A 20820-nucleotide genomic window follows, 5' to 3' on the forward strand; every position below is an offset into this window, starting at 1 on the left:
GCAGGGCTGGGTATCGTTTGGATTCTAACAGTTTCACACAGTTTAATTGGGTTCCTTTTATTAATATTATGATTAAATAATAATCTATTTATTCTTTTTTCTTTCATTCCACTGATGGACTTCTTTGCCTGGGGCCCTCCAGAGTCTAGTATCACCACTGTGTCTGTTTCACAGTCCCAGGAATGTGACTCCAGAGTGGCACGCAAAGACATACAGGCAGGCTTTTTATTTCATAGATTAAATCGGGGTGAATCCTAAAACATGCCAGTTGAAACTCAAAAGATTAATCACTGAACCTCTGAGAAAAACATACAACTGGGCTGAGAAAGATGACTGGTCTTCTGTGTGCCGTAGTAACTGAGCAAAACAAGAAAATCTGTGGCCCATGGCACACTCCATTACCCAGACTTGTGTGCTCACTACTTTAAATGAAAACAAAATGTGCAGCGTGGTCACAGACCTCCATTTGAAAAGATTTCATTTCAGGGGCCTCCATCTGAAAAGATTTTGGTTGCTATGATTAAGAGTAGAATTCTATAGTTGTCAGCTACAGTTGAAGACATAACTGTGGAAGAAGTGAAACCTATGATCTGAATAATCGCTTATATTAAAACTGTTGCTATGTTTTTTGCCAAAACAAACAAATCACACACAGAACCTGACGTTTTTATTTCAGGACAGAGAATTCAAATTGTAAATGAATACAAATACCTTGGTATTATGTTGGACAGTAATCTCACCTTTAAACTTCAGTCAGTCAGTAAGTCAGCAAAATTCTCAAATTTACACACATCTCAGAAATCATATGTCTACAGAAGCTGCAAACATGTACATGTTCTGTCTCATAATATCTCATATTAATTACTGTTTACCAACCTGGGCCACTGCGAACTCCACTACTCTAAATCCAGTCATATCCTTATATAAACAAGCTCTCAAAGTTCTGGATAAAAATATCACCATCCTTTCATCATTGCACAATACTCAAAAACTGCTTGTTTTTTTTTACCAGGTCACTTAGCCGTGTTCCTTCTGGCCAATGGAAATAAGCCTTTTGGCTACAATTGGGTGCATTTACATTTTATTTTTAAAATTTCATTAACTTTCTTTCCTCCGAGTGAGGTTTGGGATATATGCAGTTCACAAAAGCCAGTCGAAATTAATATATATTCTTAAAAGCTTGAAGATCCACTCATTACTAAAAGTGTATGTCATCCAAGAGAGACAATGAAAACTAAAGTAATGGTCAAAGTTGTCACAGTGAAATTTAAGGTGTGATGATGGATTCACGTCGTCACCTCATGCATTGAGTAACATTACAAGTTAACGTTCCACTGTAAAAGTCGCCCGGCAGTCGGCCCAGTGAATTAAGTTATTTTTTCAGCTGCTGTGAGAGGCAGCAAAACATCCTTTCATTTTATAGTTACAGTTTACTAATAAAACTCTCCACAGTATGAACAGTGGTTACATGAGCCTCAAAACCAGACACAACTGGTTGACCAATCAGACTGCAGTGTTCACAACTCCACCTTTTAGTACCAGATCTGTGTGCTAGGTACCCCAACAGGGGGGGGACCAAACATGGGGACGGCACAGAATGGTTCCATTGGTACCATCCACAACTTTTCACAGTGGAAACAGAAAATAGGGGCGGCACGGTGGTGTGGTGGTTAGCACTCTCGCCTCACAGCAAGAGGGTTGCCGGCTCGATCCCGGGCGTGGGAGCCCTTCTGTGCGGAGTTTGCATGTTATCCCCGTGTCAGCGTGGGTTCTCTCCGGGCACTCCGGCTTCCTCCCACAGTCCAAAGACATGCAGATTGGGGACTAGGTTAATTGGTGACTCTAAATTGTCCGTAGGTGTGAATGTGAGTGTGAATGGTTGTTTGTCTCTATGTGTCAGCCCTGCGATAGTCTGGCGACCTGTCCAGGGTGTACCCTGCCTCTCGCCCGATGTAGCTGGGATAGGCTCCAGCCCCCCCGTGACCCTCAAGAGGATGAAGCGGTTAGAAGATGAATGAATGAATGAAACAGAAAATAGCGTACAGAACTGAACTGTACCGTACTGCTCGGTGGAAACGGGGCTTTTCTCACACTGAGCTCACTTCTCTGGTGAATTTAATAAGGGAAATAAACTTCCTTTGAAATCCCAAAATGACCCCTAACAGTCCCTGGAACTGTAGGTTGAGAACCACTGGTCTAGAAGGAGCACCAGGAACCGATAAGGAGCACCAGGAACCGATAAGGAGCACCGATTTTATTTTCTAACAGGCACCCAGTACTTGACATTTTGTGTTCAGTTCCAATTTGGATCCAAGTTACAGTTCCCATCCCTATAGACGAGTGGTTTGGAAAGGGCAAAGTGCAAGGCTGCTCATGTGAGATGAGTTCGAGGCAGGTGCAGAGTCCCAGATAACAGGCTTAGAGCAGACCGAGGCTCCCAGAGCTACACCTGAGCTCCACTACCTCTCAAACCTAATTGGTGACCTCTTCCTTTACACTTTGGACCGCTCTTTCCGACTGCATCATTAGACTAGAGCGCTCAGTCGAACATTTCCCTCTCACTGCTATGTGAGGTATGATAGAGTCCCACACTGTGGCTACTGATGCGAAATGTTGCTACTTTATTTGCATAAACAAACTGATCTTCCTCGTCCACATTTCCCCTGCTGTATCTGTTTTTCTGCCTGCGCTGTTCTTCACAGTAAATAAATAAAAATATTCAAAGTAGTACAAACACTGTGAACCCGACTGATACTGAACTTTCTATGAACTTGATTTCTTTTCTAATTAATTCATTCAAGGAATTTAGATATTCACGAGTAAGTGTGCTAAAACCCTATTGCTGTGAGAATCCACAAAATGGTTTCAAAGTGTGTCCTACATTATTTGATCTGTGCGTGTGTCAGTGTGCATGTGTGTGCACACTATGAACTGGTGTACCTGTGTGAGGAGCAGCCCGAGGGCCTGTGCTGCTTCCTTGCTGAGCTCCTTCACCCCCCTCCTCTCCACTGCCTCCATCACCTGGAGCAGGTCAGGCTCCCACATCATCGCTGTACTGCCGTGCTGCAGGAGCTGCAGAGGACACAACACAGAGATGTACAGATACATATGCACAGTCATGCACAAATGCAATCATTAAGGAATACTTCATCCTACAAATGATCATGTGTATATCAATACTAATCCTGTGTTGCCTCCTCTGTGAACAAAGAATCCAAAAACAGAACATTTTTGATGAATTAAAGTCATAGGGGTCTGCCTTTCACAACAGCAACACTATATCAAACCATCTGTTTACAAACTCTCACACAGCTTGGGCAGTGTATTCCAAGTCCCATTTATCCGGTCGTATGCTCAGTGCGCAACCTTAGAATTAAAAACACTTCTGAATAAACAGCACAGGTGCACTACTCATCCTTTCCTGAGACTGTATACAGAAACATTTAGGGAAATGTGCATGTGTTTGAGAAGTACTGAGCACACGACTGGATAAATGAGACTTGAATTATACTGCACGAGTTGTGTGAGAGTTTGTAAATGGATGTTTGATACAGTTTGCTGTTGCAAAATACGCCCCCCCCCCCACTCCAAATCTGTTTTCAGATTCGTTGTTCAGCAGAGGCATGCGTGAAAACAAAACTTGCTTCCCAAATCAAACGTAACACAGGGTGAGACCTTGACATAAAAATGGTCATGGGAAGTACAGTAGAAGATTAATGCAGCAATAAAGCTGTTATCCTTTTGAAGTGATGTGATATTTTAAGATTATTTTTTGGCTTTTTGCCTACATTGGATAGGACAGTATGAAAGTGTGAAGGGGGGAGACAGAGAGGGGGAGACATGCCACAAGGGGCCACAGACTGGAACTGAACCTGAGCCTGCTGTGGCAAGGACATTGCCTTAGTACATGGGACACCTGCTCTACACACCGAGCTACGGGGCATCGTGTAGTAATGTGATATTAAAGATTTTAAAATGTGGCAAAGGTTATGAATACCTACAAATTTGTAACTTCATTATTAGTCTCAAATGAGCAGGATGGCTCTCCTTGGGGGCTGCCAAGAATGGAGGAAATTCTATGAGCTCCACATCATTAAAAAGAAAAAATCTCTAATCTATAGTGCTCTGATAGAACATCATAGTTCCTCTTTGATTCCCCTGAAGACTGTTTGGCAGAAAGATTTGGGTTGTGAGTTTACTGATGATCAGTGGGAAAGTATACATCAGAATGTCTTCTCTTCATTGTCTTGTTACAAAATAATTGAACAGAACTATAAATGTATGCACAGAATGTATCTTACCCCACTACGTCTGAGTAAGATATATCCTAGCTCATCCTCTAAATGTCATAGACATGAAACACGTACAGGGTCAGTCATTCGTGTTTTCTGGGAATGCAGAAACTCATTTTTGAAAAGAGGTGTACAATCTGGCTGTTAAGGTCTTGAGGATTCCATCTGACATTTCGCCAGTACAATACCTCTTTGGTATGGAACTGAGCAGGACGCTAGACCCTGTGTCTGTTAAGAGGATTGGCATTTTATCATACATAGCAAAGAAGTGCAACTTGAACAACGCACTTACATTTTAAAAAATAAGGGGTAGGTCTTTCTGAGAACATGGGAACCCCTTATGGATCTCTGACCATCCACCTAGCTGGCTTACGTGTTATTTTCACCCCATTAAGTATTACTATTGTGATTTTACTTTGTCTTAACTGTCTATGTACTTGTTTGAGGGTGTTTCTAAAACATTCAAAACAAATACATAAATAATTGGAAAATAAATGTGGCAAAGGTGCACATCAATCCCCAAATATAAGGGGAGACACCCTAGGTGAATAGGGTTAAACCTTCAACAAATAGATATCACCACGAGACTTCCCCAGTCGATTTTTTACATTAAAACAATAATTTTTTGTATTTCAAGTTTTCTGAAAGTATGTGCCAACAACTAACTCAACATATGCTTTTTGAATACATTTCAAAAACAGAAATCTGAGCTGAAATACAGACATAAATGTGTATTTTGGACGTTTTCTGTCCACTAGTCTGAAAATGATGTGTTATGGAAGCACAATAGGACATACTCTTAAAATTCACCAGTGCATGAAATACTGCTTTCACCTGGGGTGTCTCCCCGTAAGACAAAATCCCCAAAGTGGTGTCTGAATGTGACAGGCGGTTCAATGTTGCTGACCAGCACTTCCTCCCGATTCCACTGAATAATAAATGAAAAGTGTTGAGAGCCTCAGTTCACACAACACGAAATACAGTAATAATGTTTCTTTAATTTCCATGTGCTGTACCGTGTCAGCATGCTAACACTGTAAATATTCACTCTCATTACTCCTGTGATTCAAATACTTCTACCACTTTAATGTTTTTATTACCTTCATTAACTTTTTATGAATTTAAAATGAAATATTTATCACTGCTCAGGACCATGCCCAAGAAATTATACTTGATTTGAGTTGATAGTGTGTGAGTGTGTAAAGCCTCTTACAATTGTGTTGAGTCTGAGAATGGCAGGGTGCAGACGGCAGCTCTCCTCTGAGCTGAGCAGGCAGTAGAGGAGGAATCGAGTCCATGGCTGACACACCACGAACTTTGCTAACACACAGACACAAAAAACAAACCCAAGGGGAGAAAAATTACAAGTCAGGATGCCTAATTCAAATCAATTCTGTTTAATTTCGCTCTGTTTCTCCTGGCGCAATTACTGAAAACTAATGATATACAGGAAGCACGTTAAACACAAAACAAACATGCAGTGAAGATATTAGGAGAAGGAATAACAGCTAAGAATACCTGCACACATGCACACTCTCTTTCATGTCTCTCTCTACATGCGCACATGTACTGATAATGGTCATTAGCTCATTCCCAAGCTGTCTCTCTATCTGGTACCTGTATTAGGACTCTGTCTCTGAAGGAAGCCCAGCAGGGAGCTTAGACAGTTGACTGAAGCTCTCAGCAACAGCTCCTGCTTCTGATGAGACACGGTGGGGTGAAACATGAGAGAGAAGTCAAGTTTGCAATAAAAGGGGAACAAGAAAGGAACATCTCCAAGCTCAAAAATGCCAAATCATTGCAAGTCATGGGAGCCACACGAATGTGACGTCTGCCTGTGTTCTCTGACTTGGCAGAAATGGATGCAAACAAGGAGACAGATGCACTGGAAGCAGACACGAGCAACACACCCACAGACACATGCTCACCAACGGACAGAGACGCAAACCAGAAACAAAAGGGAGAACAAGGGAACACCGGAGAGAGCTACTGAGTGAGGTTTTAATAATGCATGTCTCTCCCACAGTGGCAGTGCTGGCAGTGAGCACTATGTAGTGTCCAAAAATACTGAAGTAGGCCAGGCGGATATATAGATGACAGTGGAGAGTTACACCCTAATCCTGAGGCAGAGAGGAGGAGATAGGAGAAGAAAGGAGTCAAGAGGATGAGTGGGAGGGGATGAGAGCGCGAGGGAGGTGAAGTGAGTAGGGGTAAGAGAGAGATGAGAAGATGGCAGATGAGGAGAGGATGAGATGAAAGGAGAGGTTAAAATGAGAGCTAGGAACAGTGAGGGATAGAAAGTGAGGAGAGGAGTCAGGAAAGTAGAGGGGAGAGTGAAGAGGAAGCAAAGCAAGGAGAGGAGAGGAACTCTGAAGCTGCAGCGTTTCCTACTGCCACCAAACCAGAATACGGAGAGGAAAAGAGAGCGAAACAGAGAGAGGAGGGGAGTAGGGAACTGTTACTCATATCAGCAGCTGAACAGCAGACTACAGAGCACTGAACCATAGAGCCAAAGCTCAGTTCAGCACTACAGTCTTTTACACAGAGAAGAAATACCACTGGTGTGGAACCATGCTGCAGTATAGGCACTGGATAAAAAAGAAATACACCAGGCATAATACCCAATTATCCCACAGTTTCCTTATTTCACCCACATTATCTTCACTGTCAAACTCAAATATCTGTATCTTTTGCAAATATATATGTTTTTGTTTCCTCGCCACGATTGAAGCGCTGCTAATTAACTTTAAAGCTGGTGTGTGTAACGTTTCTAATTCATTATATCATTATTAGAACCAGATGGTGTGGTATTGGCTGGTGTGCTGGAGGAGCTGGGTTTCACATCGTGATGGTTGCGTTCTGCATGCAAATGAGTGTCAGAATGAGCCCAGTGGTATTACACTTCATTAGCTGGAGCTTTTTTCCAGGTTATTTGATTACAAATACATTGCAGGCTTCTACACGACCTCCCTCGACAACTCTGATACCTTTTCTCTAGTTCAAACATCATTTTGATGACCTCTCACCGCTGGCAAAGAGCTGCAGCATGCTGATAGTTTCAACATGTTTGTGTCTGTGTTGGCTGTCAAGTTTTAATGATCTGCCACTGCGATACTGAGGCAAAACAAATCATTTTGCTATAACTCAGCTCTATCTGGATGAGAATCTGTTTATTGGGGATGTCACAATATGAGATTACAATATCACAGTTATTTTCAGAGGTAATATCACAAATTATTGACACTAATAGCAGACTTAATGTCAGGGTAAAGTTAAATCTGAGATTTACATCTAAACACATTATACCTGTTAGAAAACACTTATTGAAAAAGTTAAAAGACTAGGAAATCTATAGTACTAAAATGTGGAGTCATTCTTAATTTTTTTTTCCTGTAACTGCTCATTCTGTTAGAGGTCATGGGGAGCCTGAAGCCTATCCCAGCTGACACTGGGTGAGAGGCAGGGTTCACCCTGGACAGGTCACCAGACTATCACAGGGCTGACACATAGAGACAGACAACCATTCACACTCACATTCACACCTGTGGACAATTTAGAGCCACCAATTAACCTGCATGTCTTTGGACTGTGGAAGGAAGCTGGAGCACCTGGAGGAAACCCACGCTGACATGGGGAGAACATGCAAACACAGAGGGGCTCCCTCACCCTGAACCCTCTTGCTGTGAGGCAACAATGCTAACCACTACACCACCATGCCAGCTTAAATTGTGGAGTTAGACTACTAGAATCATTAGTTTCTTTCTTTTAAATGCCTGTGTGTCCCTTTATATCATTCTATGTCTCATCTCTAAATTCGTTTTTAGTCTTTGTGGGTCTATGCGCTGACACAGGCGAAGCAGAATTTTGTGAGTCACGGGGTAAATAACTGAACTGTTGATCTGTTCAGAGCTAATCAGATCAGATCAACAGAGAGGAGCAGCTGCTGCAGAGGCAAGTTAGACCACGTACTGACCCAGTAGAATGAATAGTTTAGTTTTACTTTTAGGCTCATCCCAATTCTCATTTTTACCCCTTCCCCTTCGTCTAGCCCTTGCCCCTCAAAACGGAGAGCGAAGGGCTAGGGGTGAAGATATTCCCCTAAGAAATGGGACAGCACTCGATTACCGCTACGTCATCAAACGTCGCTAGCATTCAAAATGCTGTCTGCAAACATTGTAATGTCCATTGCATGGGTTTTAGCGTTATTTCTGTGGCTGTCCACAAGTCGCAGAAATCAAAGGAGGAGAAGATATCTTCGACGCATATAAGTGCTGATGGACCAGTTTTTGGTATGTATGGATTAACCGAGCTAATCAACTTTAACGTTAGCTAACGAGCTTACCTAAACATGTGTAAACATTCGTGTATACATTTATAGCTCGCTTTGGCTGCTCGTTACGCCATTTTGACGGTGTTCGCGCTTAATTGTGGGAAAATTCCACGTACCCCTTGGTTGCTAGTGTGGTCCGGGAAAATCTTCGTTTTAAGGGCTATTTGGCCCTAGCCCTTGGCACTCGCCCTCGATCCACAGGAGAATTGGGATACCCCTTCCCCTCACGTGAACACGCAAAACTAAGGGGTAGGGCTAAGGGGGAGGGCTAAGGGGTGGAATTGGGATTGAGCCTTACTGTGCCTGACGTTCTGCTGCTCAAGAGGGTACTCTGTGCTCCAGCAGTGTGGTGCTATAAATAAGTGAATGCCATTCAGTTATTTATAGCTATTATTTTGTTGACTGTTGTTGTCAGGTCTTGTCTTTAAAATGCATGTGGTAGGCTAAGTAACGTTAATGTTATTCTCTTGCTCGCTCACTGAGTAGACTACTTATGTCCGTGCGTGGGAACCTACATGTTAAAGGTACCCTACAAGTGGGTTGGTAGTTCCTGTGCATACTATATTAAATATAATCCTGCCAGTGCCACTGCTGAACAGTATATGTATTGAAACAGCATTCCTAATGTACAGTCCAGCTCCAAAAATAGAAAATCTATTTGTGGCAGCAGATGTTTTGATTGTGGCGCGCTTCCACATATAAATGAATGTGTGGGGAACCCTGGACCGGACAATTCCAGTGAAACTGCTAAATGGAGCATCAATTGTTGTGCTACAATTAAAAGAGCCTGCAGCATTCCCAGCCTTTCAGAGCGGAAAATACTGCCTATTTTTTCATTGTTTTCAAAATAATATCTCATATATGATTGAACATATTCAAAGTGTTGAACCCCTTTGCCTTCACTTTTCGATGGCACGCTTCACAGATTTGTTATCCATTTTTGACATCATCTCCCCGGTTATTTTTTAGATATCAAAAATGCTCCCACACTGCCGATTTACTGTCAGATATAAGGCTTGAGTGTCACCTCCCTTTGACATGTTTCAGCTCCTCTCAACACTTTAGATGAGTGGCACAACTCTCCACATACATAACAAATCGTTGTACACACGAATTCCGTGACTCGCAAGAGGAGATGTCGCCACACACAAAAAATGTGACTCCCGAAATTCATTTTCAAAGGGTAACTGCAGGAATAAGGACATCATAGATTCTACGTTTCTTATAGTTATGAGACCGTGATGTTGTGTAACCGCAGTTATGGCAAAACCAGTTAATCCCGACATCCTTACTGTTGATTCAAGAATGTCTTGTTCATCTAAACTCTAAATTATATATCAATGTGAAAAGTGGTGGCTTTTCAAGTTGCTTTTGAGACAAAATGACCAGCACTAGTAGAATAAAGCACCACACAAATACAGCTGATAGTTGTAGACATCAATGTGTAGGAACACTTGAACATCTTGAATACATCCACACATCAAAAGAAAAAGTCGACTGGCCAACACAAGGATAAGGTGATCTTGACATTGTAAGAAAAAATGTACTTGGCTCTTTTACAACATGGGAAAGCAAGTTTGATATCTTCCTGCACTGCTTGTACTCTCACTGCTTAAACTTCAGTTTACATGTTTCACTACAAACCATCCAGCACTCTTTAAGGTCCTGAATAAACAAATTTCAGTGAATCTTGTATCACACTTTCCTCATTATGTGCTGCTGTATGTCAGGGTCTTAAAAGTAATTTGAACTCATGCCTATTTAATGAACAATGAACAATGCTGTATTCAAGATGCATCTTCCTGCTATTTTATGGACATAGTAAAAATGCATTACCACCATTCATACTGAAGCTACTCTATTATAATTCCTGCAAGCCTTGTGATTCATCGATTCACAATATCTTAGCTTCAGTCATACGGGAAAAAAATGCATCCTTTATTGCGTGACTGCTGAGACTTGGCCATTAAGTGATGGCAGTAAAGGTAGGAGTCAATATACCTCATTGTGTGACAGAGCATTTTAGTGCTTGATATTTATGTACAGTAGTGCCTCTGTGTATTGTTATGCTGGAGCAATGCGTTGATCATAAAGAACTACCAGGTTGAAACAGATGTGAAATCAAAGGTGTGTGTAAGTATTAACATACAGTATGTAGGAGTTCAGTGCACAGGAGACATTTATAGAGAAGATTCTTTATGATCTTTTTGATAAAGGGTCTGTTTACTGCTTTATTTTGTGCACTGGATCATATTTTGGATATTGGTTCTTGCTCTGAGCTGGCTGCCACCCAGGAGAAGTAGTGCTTCAGGTATTTGTCGTTAACTGAATGCTGGTTGGACACCAGTCTGCCTCTTTTGTAATAAGCGACCAAAGTCAATACACCAGCTATATGTAATAACATTCTGGAGACACCTGAGATTGCTCTGGATGTGTGTGCCATTCCATTATGCTAACTGGTAAATCAATTGAAATCTCGTTTTGCTACACAACCTTGTTGGCGAAAAGCAGGTTCTGTGTCATGCTGTAAAGATCTAAAAGATTACCTTTGCGTTATCTCTGCTGCAGAGTGAAAGGTGGAGTGAAAGTAAAGCAAGAGAGGGAAGGCATCATCATATCTGCGTTTAAGCTCACTGCTGTGTGAGCACATGGTTATCTATCTCTGTGAGGAGGACAGATGTGCACACTGTTAACTCTGAGGGAATATTTTTGGTTTTCAATCTTTAAATCAGGATCTCTTACATAAAATTCACATTCAGTTACTGCCTCAAGCGAGGGAGTTCAAGTATGTCGGGGTCTTGTTCATGAGTGAGGGTAGAATGGAGCGTGAGATGGTCTGGTCCATCTACGTCCCAACCCTCACCTATGGTCATGAGCTCTGGGTAGTGACCGAAAGAATGAGATTGCAGATATAAGCGGCGGAATTAAGTTTCTCCGTAGGGTGGCTGGGCTCAGCCTTAGAGATAGGGTGAGGAGCACGGACATCCAGAGGGAGCTCGGAGGAGAGCCGCTACTCCTTTTACGTCAAAAGGGGTCAGTTGAGGTGGTACAAGCATCTGACCAGGATCCTTGTGGGTGCCTCCCACTGGAGGTGTCCTGGGCATGTCCCACTGGTAGGAGGCCCCGGGGCAGACCCAGAACACACTGGAGGGATTACATATCTCACCTTGGGGTCCTCCAGGAGGAGCTGGAAAGCGTTGCTGGGGGAGAGAGATGTCTGGGGTGCTTTGCTCGGCCTGCTGCCCCTGCAACCCGGTCCCGGATAAGCAGATGAAAATGGATGGATGGATTCTTTATTATCCTAAATAAGTCAATATGTACTGATTTACAGAATTAAGAATAAAAAGACTGTTTTGGAGTTATGAGTGTGCAACTCTTTTCTCCATTCTCTGATGTTTACTTGTGGGCCAGCACCTCAGTACAATAACTGCATTTCCCTTCAGGTTTTCCTTATATACCTCGGTTCACCATTACATAAACTGCTTTACTATGACATGTTTAAATAAATGCCAGAAACTGACAAAGATTTAATACAATTTAAGCAAATTATGTGAAATGCAAAACTTCCTTTAACACTTAGAACTGCTTACTTTCCAACCATCACTTGCTAAAGCAACAATATATTTGGTAGCACTCCACCTTTCATTACAGTACAGATTTTACAGTAGGTGTTTTCTGTTATTTCTGCCTTCCACAAAAAAGAAATGTGAGAAATGAAAATGTTGCAATGGCAGTCCCTGGAGCAGACTCAAATTCTGCTCTTGATGTAAAATCCATAGACGATTCAACAGCAAAAAACAACACAGCTATCTGTCACAATATTTATTTGACTGTATAACTGTTGGCTTAAAGACGGTGTATAGTATGTTTATTTTCAGGTTCATATGTATATTTTGGAGCTATACTAGAAAATGTTTCTGATACTGTCAATTGATGAAGTAAAGATCTAGTTATGGACATCAACAGCTCATCAGGAAAATACATTAGTCTAGCTAAGCACATTTATTCAAGTACTGTACTTCAGTGCAATTTCAAGGTACTTGTACTTTACTGTAATTTATTTTCTACTACTTTATACTTCTGTTCCACTACATTTATTAAGCTTCATTCATTTTATGAGTCTGTGTGTGTGCATGTCATGGTAAAATGTGGTCCTGGAAACATCTACTGCAGCATGAATTTCCACAGAAGCAGTTTTGAGTGGTTTACCAGGTGTTAATATGTCTGTCTGTGGACAGATTTTGTCAACATGATAGCATCACAACTGTGCAAGACGCATTCACAAAACTTTCAAAGTGTGTAGTTGAGATCACAATGAAAGCAGAGATCAAAGATGGGTGTGGTCCAAGCAAGGGCGCCGAATGTAGGGGGGAAGGAAGAAGCGAAGGGGCCATTATCACTCCCACTTTATACCCCTTGCACTGTGGTTTTAAGTTGAGAGAAAATCTTAAAAAGCACGTACTGTATGTTCCCTTTAGTGGTTAACAGAACCAGGAACATCTTGTCTGTTCTCAAAATCTCATTTTCAGTCTTCTTTTCACAACACCTACATGTGCTTGAACATACGGTCACGCGCGCACACACACACACACACACACACACACACACACACACACAGATCAATCCCTCCCAAATACTACCTGCAAAAGAAGTCCACTGAGAGCAGTTGAGAGGCACTGAGCTCCTCTGCAGCCGAGCGGGTACAAAGCACCGTCTTCGACCTCCAGGGGTCTGGGCCCGACCATGCCAGGACTAGTGCTCAGACACACCACTGGTGATACCAGGTCAGCATCAAGTAGAACCTGCAGCAACCTCAGGTAGCTGACTGAAAAGAGAAAGTAAGAGAGAGGGGGGTACAGACGAGGACTGGTAAATGGCTGGAAAACCAAAGGGAATTAAGGGGAGATGGAACGCCTGAACACACAGGAGAACAAGAGGAAGAGGAGAAAGCAAACAAATGTGGCGAGCAGGGCCACAAGAGAAACAGGTGCATGGTGGAACACAGAGGAGTGAGTGAGCGTACGGAGTGGGAAGTGAAAGTTTGAAATAGAAAAAGATGTTGAAAGCAGGTAGCAGAGGGAATGGAGGCACAGAGGAGAGGCAGTATAACAGCTGAAAGCAATTGAGGGCAGTTTTTTGAATTGATATGTGACAGAAAGAGAGGGAGTTGTGAGACAGTGAGAGACAGGGTTGAAAGAAGGTCAGCAAGACTGAGGGACCAAAGTGATGGAGATAAAGAGAGAAGCACGGCCAAAATGATTGCTAAAACACAGAGGGATCCAAACTGAGAGCTGCCAGCCATCTGAATTGCACTTATGCCATGTACACTGAGATTAGAACTCTCTGAGGGAGGGAGGACTCAATTAGTAGCAGCAGAAGAGAGGGAGGAGAGACGCAGCACAGAGATAGTGGGAGAGGGAGGGACGGTTGGAGGCTGAGTGAGTGAAGGAGTAAAGAGAGAGAAAGGGGAAGAAAGAGAGATAGGCGGGCTGAGGGAGGGAGCCGATACATCACAGCAACCCTGACAGGCCACTTATCCAGCTGACAGACACAGACACAGGAGCAGCAGGGATGATCTGTCTCCGAGTGGTGCAGCGGGATGTGGGCCACTTAATATAATGAAAGTGTGTGAAATTCATGCCCAGGGTTTGGTTAACTCCACTCAGGATAAAACATTGACAAACAGCCACTTTACCTGTGCGGGAGTACATGGAAACCAAAAGGAGCTGAACCTCATTAGTCTATCCTGGGGTTTACACAGTAAATGGATAATTGCTGACACTCTCCAAATCTGAACCAAACTTCACTGACATGCACTGAGGTATCTTGGTTTTACACACCCTCTACTGTGTGTGTAATTGCACTGGACAGTGTGAACTGGAGTAGAAGACTAAAGGGGACCTATTGTGCTCATTTTTAGGCTCATACTTGTATTTAAGGTTTCCACCAGAACATGTTTACATGCCTTAATGGTCAAAATATACTTTATTTTCTGCATACTATCTGTGCTGAACAGCTGTGTTCATCCTCTGTCTGAGAAAGCTGTTTAGCGCCTGCCTTTTTAAGCCCCCCTTCCAAAAGCAAATTTGCATTTCCAACTATAGAGAAGGCATTCTTACCCTCCCAAACCACTCCTGCTCCTCTTGCCGAAACCTAACTGACCCAGCCAACAAAGCCAATGACTACTAGCCAATCAGAGGAAAATTAGGACAGGTGCTATCCTAGGAAATGCAAATTCACTTCCCGAAAAAGCCCAGTCTGCTCTGATTGGTCAACGTTTCCTAGTCCTCTGTATTTTGGCATCTCTGTACTATCATTGCAGCCAGCGAATGACTGTAACGGAGAATACTGGCAGTTTTTATAGTGAAAAATCACCAATAAAAGCCTCTAAACACAACTGGTCATGTTCCAGCAGCAATGTGAGTCAAAATCAGGGAGAAATTAACAACATCGGCAAACAAGATTACACGTGTCCCTGATTAGTACGTAAAACATGTATGCTAGCTGTGTACTTGCAGCTGGGGAATGACTGTAACACTAGCACTTTCTGCCATGAAAAATCACCTATAAAACCTTCTAAACACAATCGATCAATCAATCAAGTTTCAGCAGGGATATGATCCAAAATCAGGGAGAAATTACAAGTATACTATGCAGGATTCACAATGAACATACTCACACAGGAGTAATACCTCCCAACCATCACTTATGACCCACTAGTAGTACACAACGGTGTATATATATTTCTGCAGACACTCTGCTTGTATTTTCTTACTTTCTTCCTATTCTCTGTGCTCGGGACATTTATAAGCACGTACCCCCACAGCCCACAGGTGAGGTCGGGGCTTTACAAAAAGGCAGAGATCAGGTGAAAGACTGTAAGAAGCAGACATCCAGAGGACACAGTGCTGAAACAAACAAAAACATAGCGAGGTGAAACACCAAGTGAGAGTAAATCTAGGGTTGGCTTTTACTTACACTTTCGCTGGCGAACATATGTATGAGCACTAAATATAGACAATACTTTTCACGCTCAGGCTTTCTCACACTGCCATTCACTCCTTGCACGTATGCTCACTCACTATCTCTAGGTGTCATTGTCTGGGTAGGTCAACTGAGTCATGAGCTGATCCACAATCAACCAATGGCACAGCGACACACCTTCTCTGTCAGCCTATCATCTTACTGCTCCTCATTTCAATCTCTGGCGTAGTTCTTTCTTGCTGCTATCATGCGAACCCTCCACCTCCCCATCACCACCTAAACTTTGCGGATTCATCAGCCTCATACGCCTCAGAGTCATCAGCCACCACCACCATCAGTATCTGGACTCCATGGGGGGATTTATCCTGCTGCCGCTCAGACTGGCGACCAGGATTATGTGTTTCCCTGACATTGGCATGTAGTTACATGTAGCAGCGGGGGCTATATTACGTAAACACTTGCAGTAGCATGCCTGCAGCATATGACTATATAAAGAAATACAGCACACTATGACATTATTGTGTAGTCAGAGTAGAAATAAACTGTTCAGAAACTTTGGGCACATTTAACAAGGACATCCTTCATTGTAACACTACAGCAAACTATGGTAAAGCATAATAGGTCCCCTGTAAGAGAATAGACAAAACTGGGAGGACATAAACAAAATGAGGGAAGAGAAAACATAAAAATAACTGAAAAATCACATCAGTGTTCTCAGGTTACACAAACTTATCTAGGTGAACACTTGCACTGCTGATGAACATATTCTGTCTGCAAGGGCAAAAATAATGATCAAATAAAACTCTGACTTTGTTACCCAGCAAGAGACTGTCTGTGTTTCTTTTCTGAACAAGAAGTCGCTGCACAGCTGCGTCCAGACTCCAACTGACGCTCTTTTGGACCTTAAATAATGGAGAAAAAGAGACAGAAAGAACAAGGGAGAGAGGGGAGTATCAGAATAATAACAAGATTACCACCAAACGTCTCATTGCAAATAAGAATGTACTATCTCAACAGAGCCAGCACAAAGCAGACAAGAAAGTGCACTGTTTTATACCACAGCCTTATGTGATATGTATCGAATGAATCCAATTGGTGTTTTGTATTCCAGATTCACGCCTGACTCTATGCTCTACCTTAGTGTATGTACTATGTCTTACCCTTGACTGCGCCTTGACTGTTAACTTCTATAGGGAACTTGTGATAAGAGCAAAGCCAAGCTTTAGTGTGTACCTGGGCAGAGTGAACGCGCTGCAAGGTAATGAGGGAGGACAGGAGTAGATGGCTGCAGCACAGCAGGGCTGAGGGAGGACAGGCTGATGGAGAGAGGGATGGAGCAGAGGAGGAGGAGGAGGAGGAGGAGGAGGAGGAGAGGACTGTCTGCAGCTGGTCCATCAGTCCACTGTTGGAGAGCAGCATGGAGACAGCTGGAGAGGAGAAGGCACTGTGTCATCACACTTTGATGGGCTTTTATGTCAGTGTGTGTGCACGAGAGGGAATAGCAGTTGGTCTGGATGACTGCATGGTGACGGGCTACAGGCAACCACCCACAATCATGCACACACACACACTTGTGAAGACTTTGGAACATTACTAATTGATAAACTTGTTAAAACACACTCAGGCACAATAGCACACAATCAAAGACAGGCTCACATTGAAGTGCTCAGACATACTTAATCACCCACTCACTCTCACATCCTGCTCCTACTGTGATGAAGTTTGTCATAACAGCCCTGACCAAGTGCATGGTGCAATTATCTTCTGATCTGACCTAATAAATAACACTTAAATTGAGCGCTTTTTCAAAATCATTTTCAACCAAATTTGAGACTGGTTTTTTTTTTTTTTTTTTTTGGAAAGATCATCCTTTTGTGGCAGTAAGTAAGTAGGTCTTATGTGGGAACATGGTTATCAGAGTGAGTTAGTTTAATCTACATTTTGACAACAGATCAGTACAAGTATAAAATTAAGACAGTATTCGGTTCAGTAGCCGTTTTAAAGGTTTGTAATGTCAGAAATGTGGACTTTCATGCAGAGGAGCTTGACTCATTTTGCCACAAGGAAATTAGATAAATTGTCTTTGGCAATTAAGACCTCACAAATTCAAATATAAGACTATTCAGTGACATTTAATCTCTTCTACAACAGACCCATTTTGTCTTTTTTAAGGTGAGCAGGGGATCTTTAGGGGGATATAGCAGGTAAACAGTAGATGCCACATACATGTGGTATGCATCATCTGTAAGCTGGGAACCTGAAGATAAATTTGAGATGCAGCTCAGCACTGCGTGTCAAGTTTCTCTAGTCATAAATATGTGTTTTGAAAGTTTAGAGTGTATAGATCATTATGGTGGAAGTAATTTGATGGACATTCCCATGTTCAATGTCTCATAATACCATTTGTTACACAGATTGGATGTTAAATTTAAACATTTTTTATGACTTGAGAATTTATAAAAATGGTTAAAATGCCTCCAAAATATCAGGTTAAAGCATCGCGACCCTGAGGAACACCACAGGAAAATCAAAACTTTGGACATTTGAAGATTTCTTTAAGAATTGCATTTTTTCTGCAACTGGATGGAGAGCATTTCTGTTCTGGAATCTGCTGAGAAATCTCCTTATTGTTCAAATACCCATAAAAGCCATACATCCTCTGAATGCCTGAGGTCTCTAGTTTGTGGTTGTAAAGTGTCATGAGGTTGTGATTATCCTACCAGTTACTCTAGGTCATTTTATACAGTGAGGTCAAGTTTAAATAAATAGTCTCAGTACAATTAAATGGCTACTGTGGGGACTAACATCATCACATATTAATAAAATTGGGCTCACTGAATCAGCAAGAGACTCTGCTCCCAGTCAGACCCAAACAAGACTGTTTAGGGACCCTAGTATGCACAAATATGCAAATAAACTGCATGGCACTAGCATTAGTTGGGAATGTCTGTATAGGGGAGACTTGTGGGTACCCACAGAACCCATTTTCATTTAGATATTTTGAGGTAAAAGGTCGAGGCACCCCTGTGAAAATGGCCATGCCAGTTTTTCCTTCGCCAAAATGTTGGAGTTCAAACTTTGGAGCTTTATATACCCCCTTCTGCAGAAGATAGCATACGATGGTTGGTACTAATAAATCCCTGAGGATTTCTAGTTTCATAAAATACTCTAGCTTTAAAACTCAGCCTGCCACAGCCTCCAAAAGGCAGCAATGTTGGCTGGGAACGCTGGCAGAAGTGGAAGAAGTTAAAGCCTAATATTTATAAAATATAATTTATGACATTTTAAGACTTTTTTAAAGGACCCACAGACATTTTGTGCAATGTGGAAACTAGGTTGTTGCATCAGCAAAAATGAACAAAATGCAAGGGGAAATCATTTCCATAACTTTGGGGTTATGCGCACTACGTTGGCAGTCAACCAGGACAACTGTAAATACTAGAAAATTTATGATTACATATTATTTAAAGTTATAAAGTGCTACTTTTTGCCTTGAGATAGAGGAATGTGTTACTTTTCTTTTCCTGTTCATCATCACTTGAAACACCATTTAACCCAAGGCTGAAGTATGTTGCATCTATAAAGTCATCACTAGTCATGAAGAAGTAAATGGTGAAATTAGGCAGCCCACAGCAGAAGCACTAAAGCAACACTAAGGCCATAATTAGCTTTGTCTCCCAATGGCATCCCTGCTTTCTGGCCACTGGCTCTAGCATCACCTTATTAACTACAAACCATGTAATTAAATCAATGGCAATCAACATGTCACGTCAAATAACTGATGTCTTCATTTCTCCTGTTGATGGCAGGTCACAGTAAATTATAAGATCATACATCATATTTATTAAATTCCATAATGGAGTTATTTCTTCTAATTTTGGCTCGTTTTTCTTATTATGCATCAACATCTTTAGAGCTGTTATGATTATTTGATTAGGTGTTAACTATTGAATTATTTGCTTACTAATTTGCTAATTGATTAATGAGTCTGAGTATTTTTTTAAAGAAATAATGTCAAAATTATCTGATTCCAGCAACTGAAATATGAATATTTTCTGGTTTCTTTCCTCCTCTATGACAGTAAACTGAATATATTTGGGTTGTGGACAAAACAAGACATTTGAGGACGTCATCTTGGGCATTTAGAAACGCTGACTGACATTTTTCACCATTTTCTGACATTTTATAGCCCAAACAGCTAATCGATAAATCAGGAAAATAGCCGACAGATTAATCAACAATGAAAATAAAAGTTAGTTGCAACCAAGACGTAGGATTCCTGAGTGACTTTTTGTTTTCTCTTTAGAAACCAGATATTTAATAAAACCTTTAACCCACTCTGTTGGATCTGTTTTTTCTATTATGTGCAAAAAAAGAAAAAAAAAGATTGAATTCACCTTTCTGACATTGTGTGTGTGTGTGTGTGTGTGTGTGTGTGTGTGTGTGTGTGTGTGTGTGTGTGGGTGTGTTGCTGTGTGTTTGAGATCTCTGAACTTTAGGCTCCTTACTCTGTTACTATGTGGGTGTGTGCATGCCTGTGTTTGCATGTGTGGTTTCGTCTATGCGTTACTAAGTTTCAGCAAGGTGACAACACAACCCTGAGAAGTTGTCGTGCTTTTGTGCAAATGTGTGAGGAGCTCTCCAACTTGACAGCATAACTTAAAGTGTACAAAACAATGTGCAAGTCTGAGCCGCATATCTGTGTACCATTATGCTAAGATGTACAGTGCATGTCAGCATGTATGCTTATTATTTCCCCTGTGTACCAATGCTGCATGCTTGTCAAGGTCAGCCTCACAGCCTGTGTCAGAACAGGGCGGAAGAAGAGACAAATTGAGACAGAGGGACGGAGTGTGAGAGATAGAAACAGGCAGAGGGTGAAGAGGCAGAATGTGTGAAGGATGCGACGTCAGGAGGAGAGAGTGAAAAACACAAGGAGATAGAAAGCGAGAGAGGCAGGAGGAAAGTGCATCTAACCTGTGTCAGTGTAGTGTGCAGGGGACAGGCTCAGACAGCAGTACAGGTAGTTGAGGGCAGGGAGCAGGCTTCCTGTGTCAGTAGGCTTCAACCTCCCTGCTATATTGCTCACTGAAACACACACACACACACAAACACTCAGGTCTGATGGCTCACTTAATATTTTATCTGCAGTGCTCTCAAACGCGTTAGTGAGACATTGAGACACGATGTTACAGGCAGATAAATGAAACACAA

The 20820-nt window shown here is 42.0% G+C and overlaps 2 protein-coding genes across 6 annotated transcripts in view; one reads left to right on the forward strand and one right to left on the reverse strand.

Annotated features, from left to right (window-relative positions):
- The window catches only part of zgc:65811 (uncharacterized protein LOC393524 homolog), a 635041-nt gene that overhangs the window by 534965 nt on the left and 79256 nt on the right, over positions 1–20820 (forward strand). The gene's annotated exons all lie outside the window — the stretch shown is intronic.
- The window catches only part of LOC125879894 (meiosis inhibitor protein 1), a 103041-nt gene that overhangs the window by 12044 nt on the left and 70177 nt on the right, over positions 1–20820 (reverse strand). For all 5 annotated transcript variants that reach the window (XM_049562039.1, XM_049562041.1, XM_049562036.1 and 2 more), the window contains 7 exons: positions 20584–20694; positions 16840–17033; positions 16424–16508; positions 13263–13447; positions 5910–5991; positions 5506–5612; positions 2941–3072 (listed from right to left, as the gene is read on the reverse strand). In XM_049562039.1, the coding sequence (XP_049417996.1) occupies positions 2941–3072; positions 5506–5612; positions 5910–5991; positions 13263–13447; positions 16424–16508; positions 16840–17033; positions 20584–20694 (896 nt within the window). The remainder of the gene's footprint in view (positions 1–2940; positions 3073–5505; positions 5613–5909; positions 5992–13262; positions 13448–16423; positions 16509–16839; positions 17034–20583; positions 20695–20820) is intronic.

Source organism: Epinephelus fuscoguttatus, linkage group LG19 (assembly GCF_011397635.1).
Source record: "Epinephelus fuscoguttatus linkage group LG19, E.fuscoguttatus.final_Chr_v1".
Lineage (NCBI taxonomy): Eukaryota > Metazoa > Chordata > Actinopteri > Perciformes > Serranidae > Epinephelus > Epinephelus fuscoguttatus.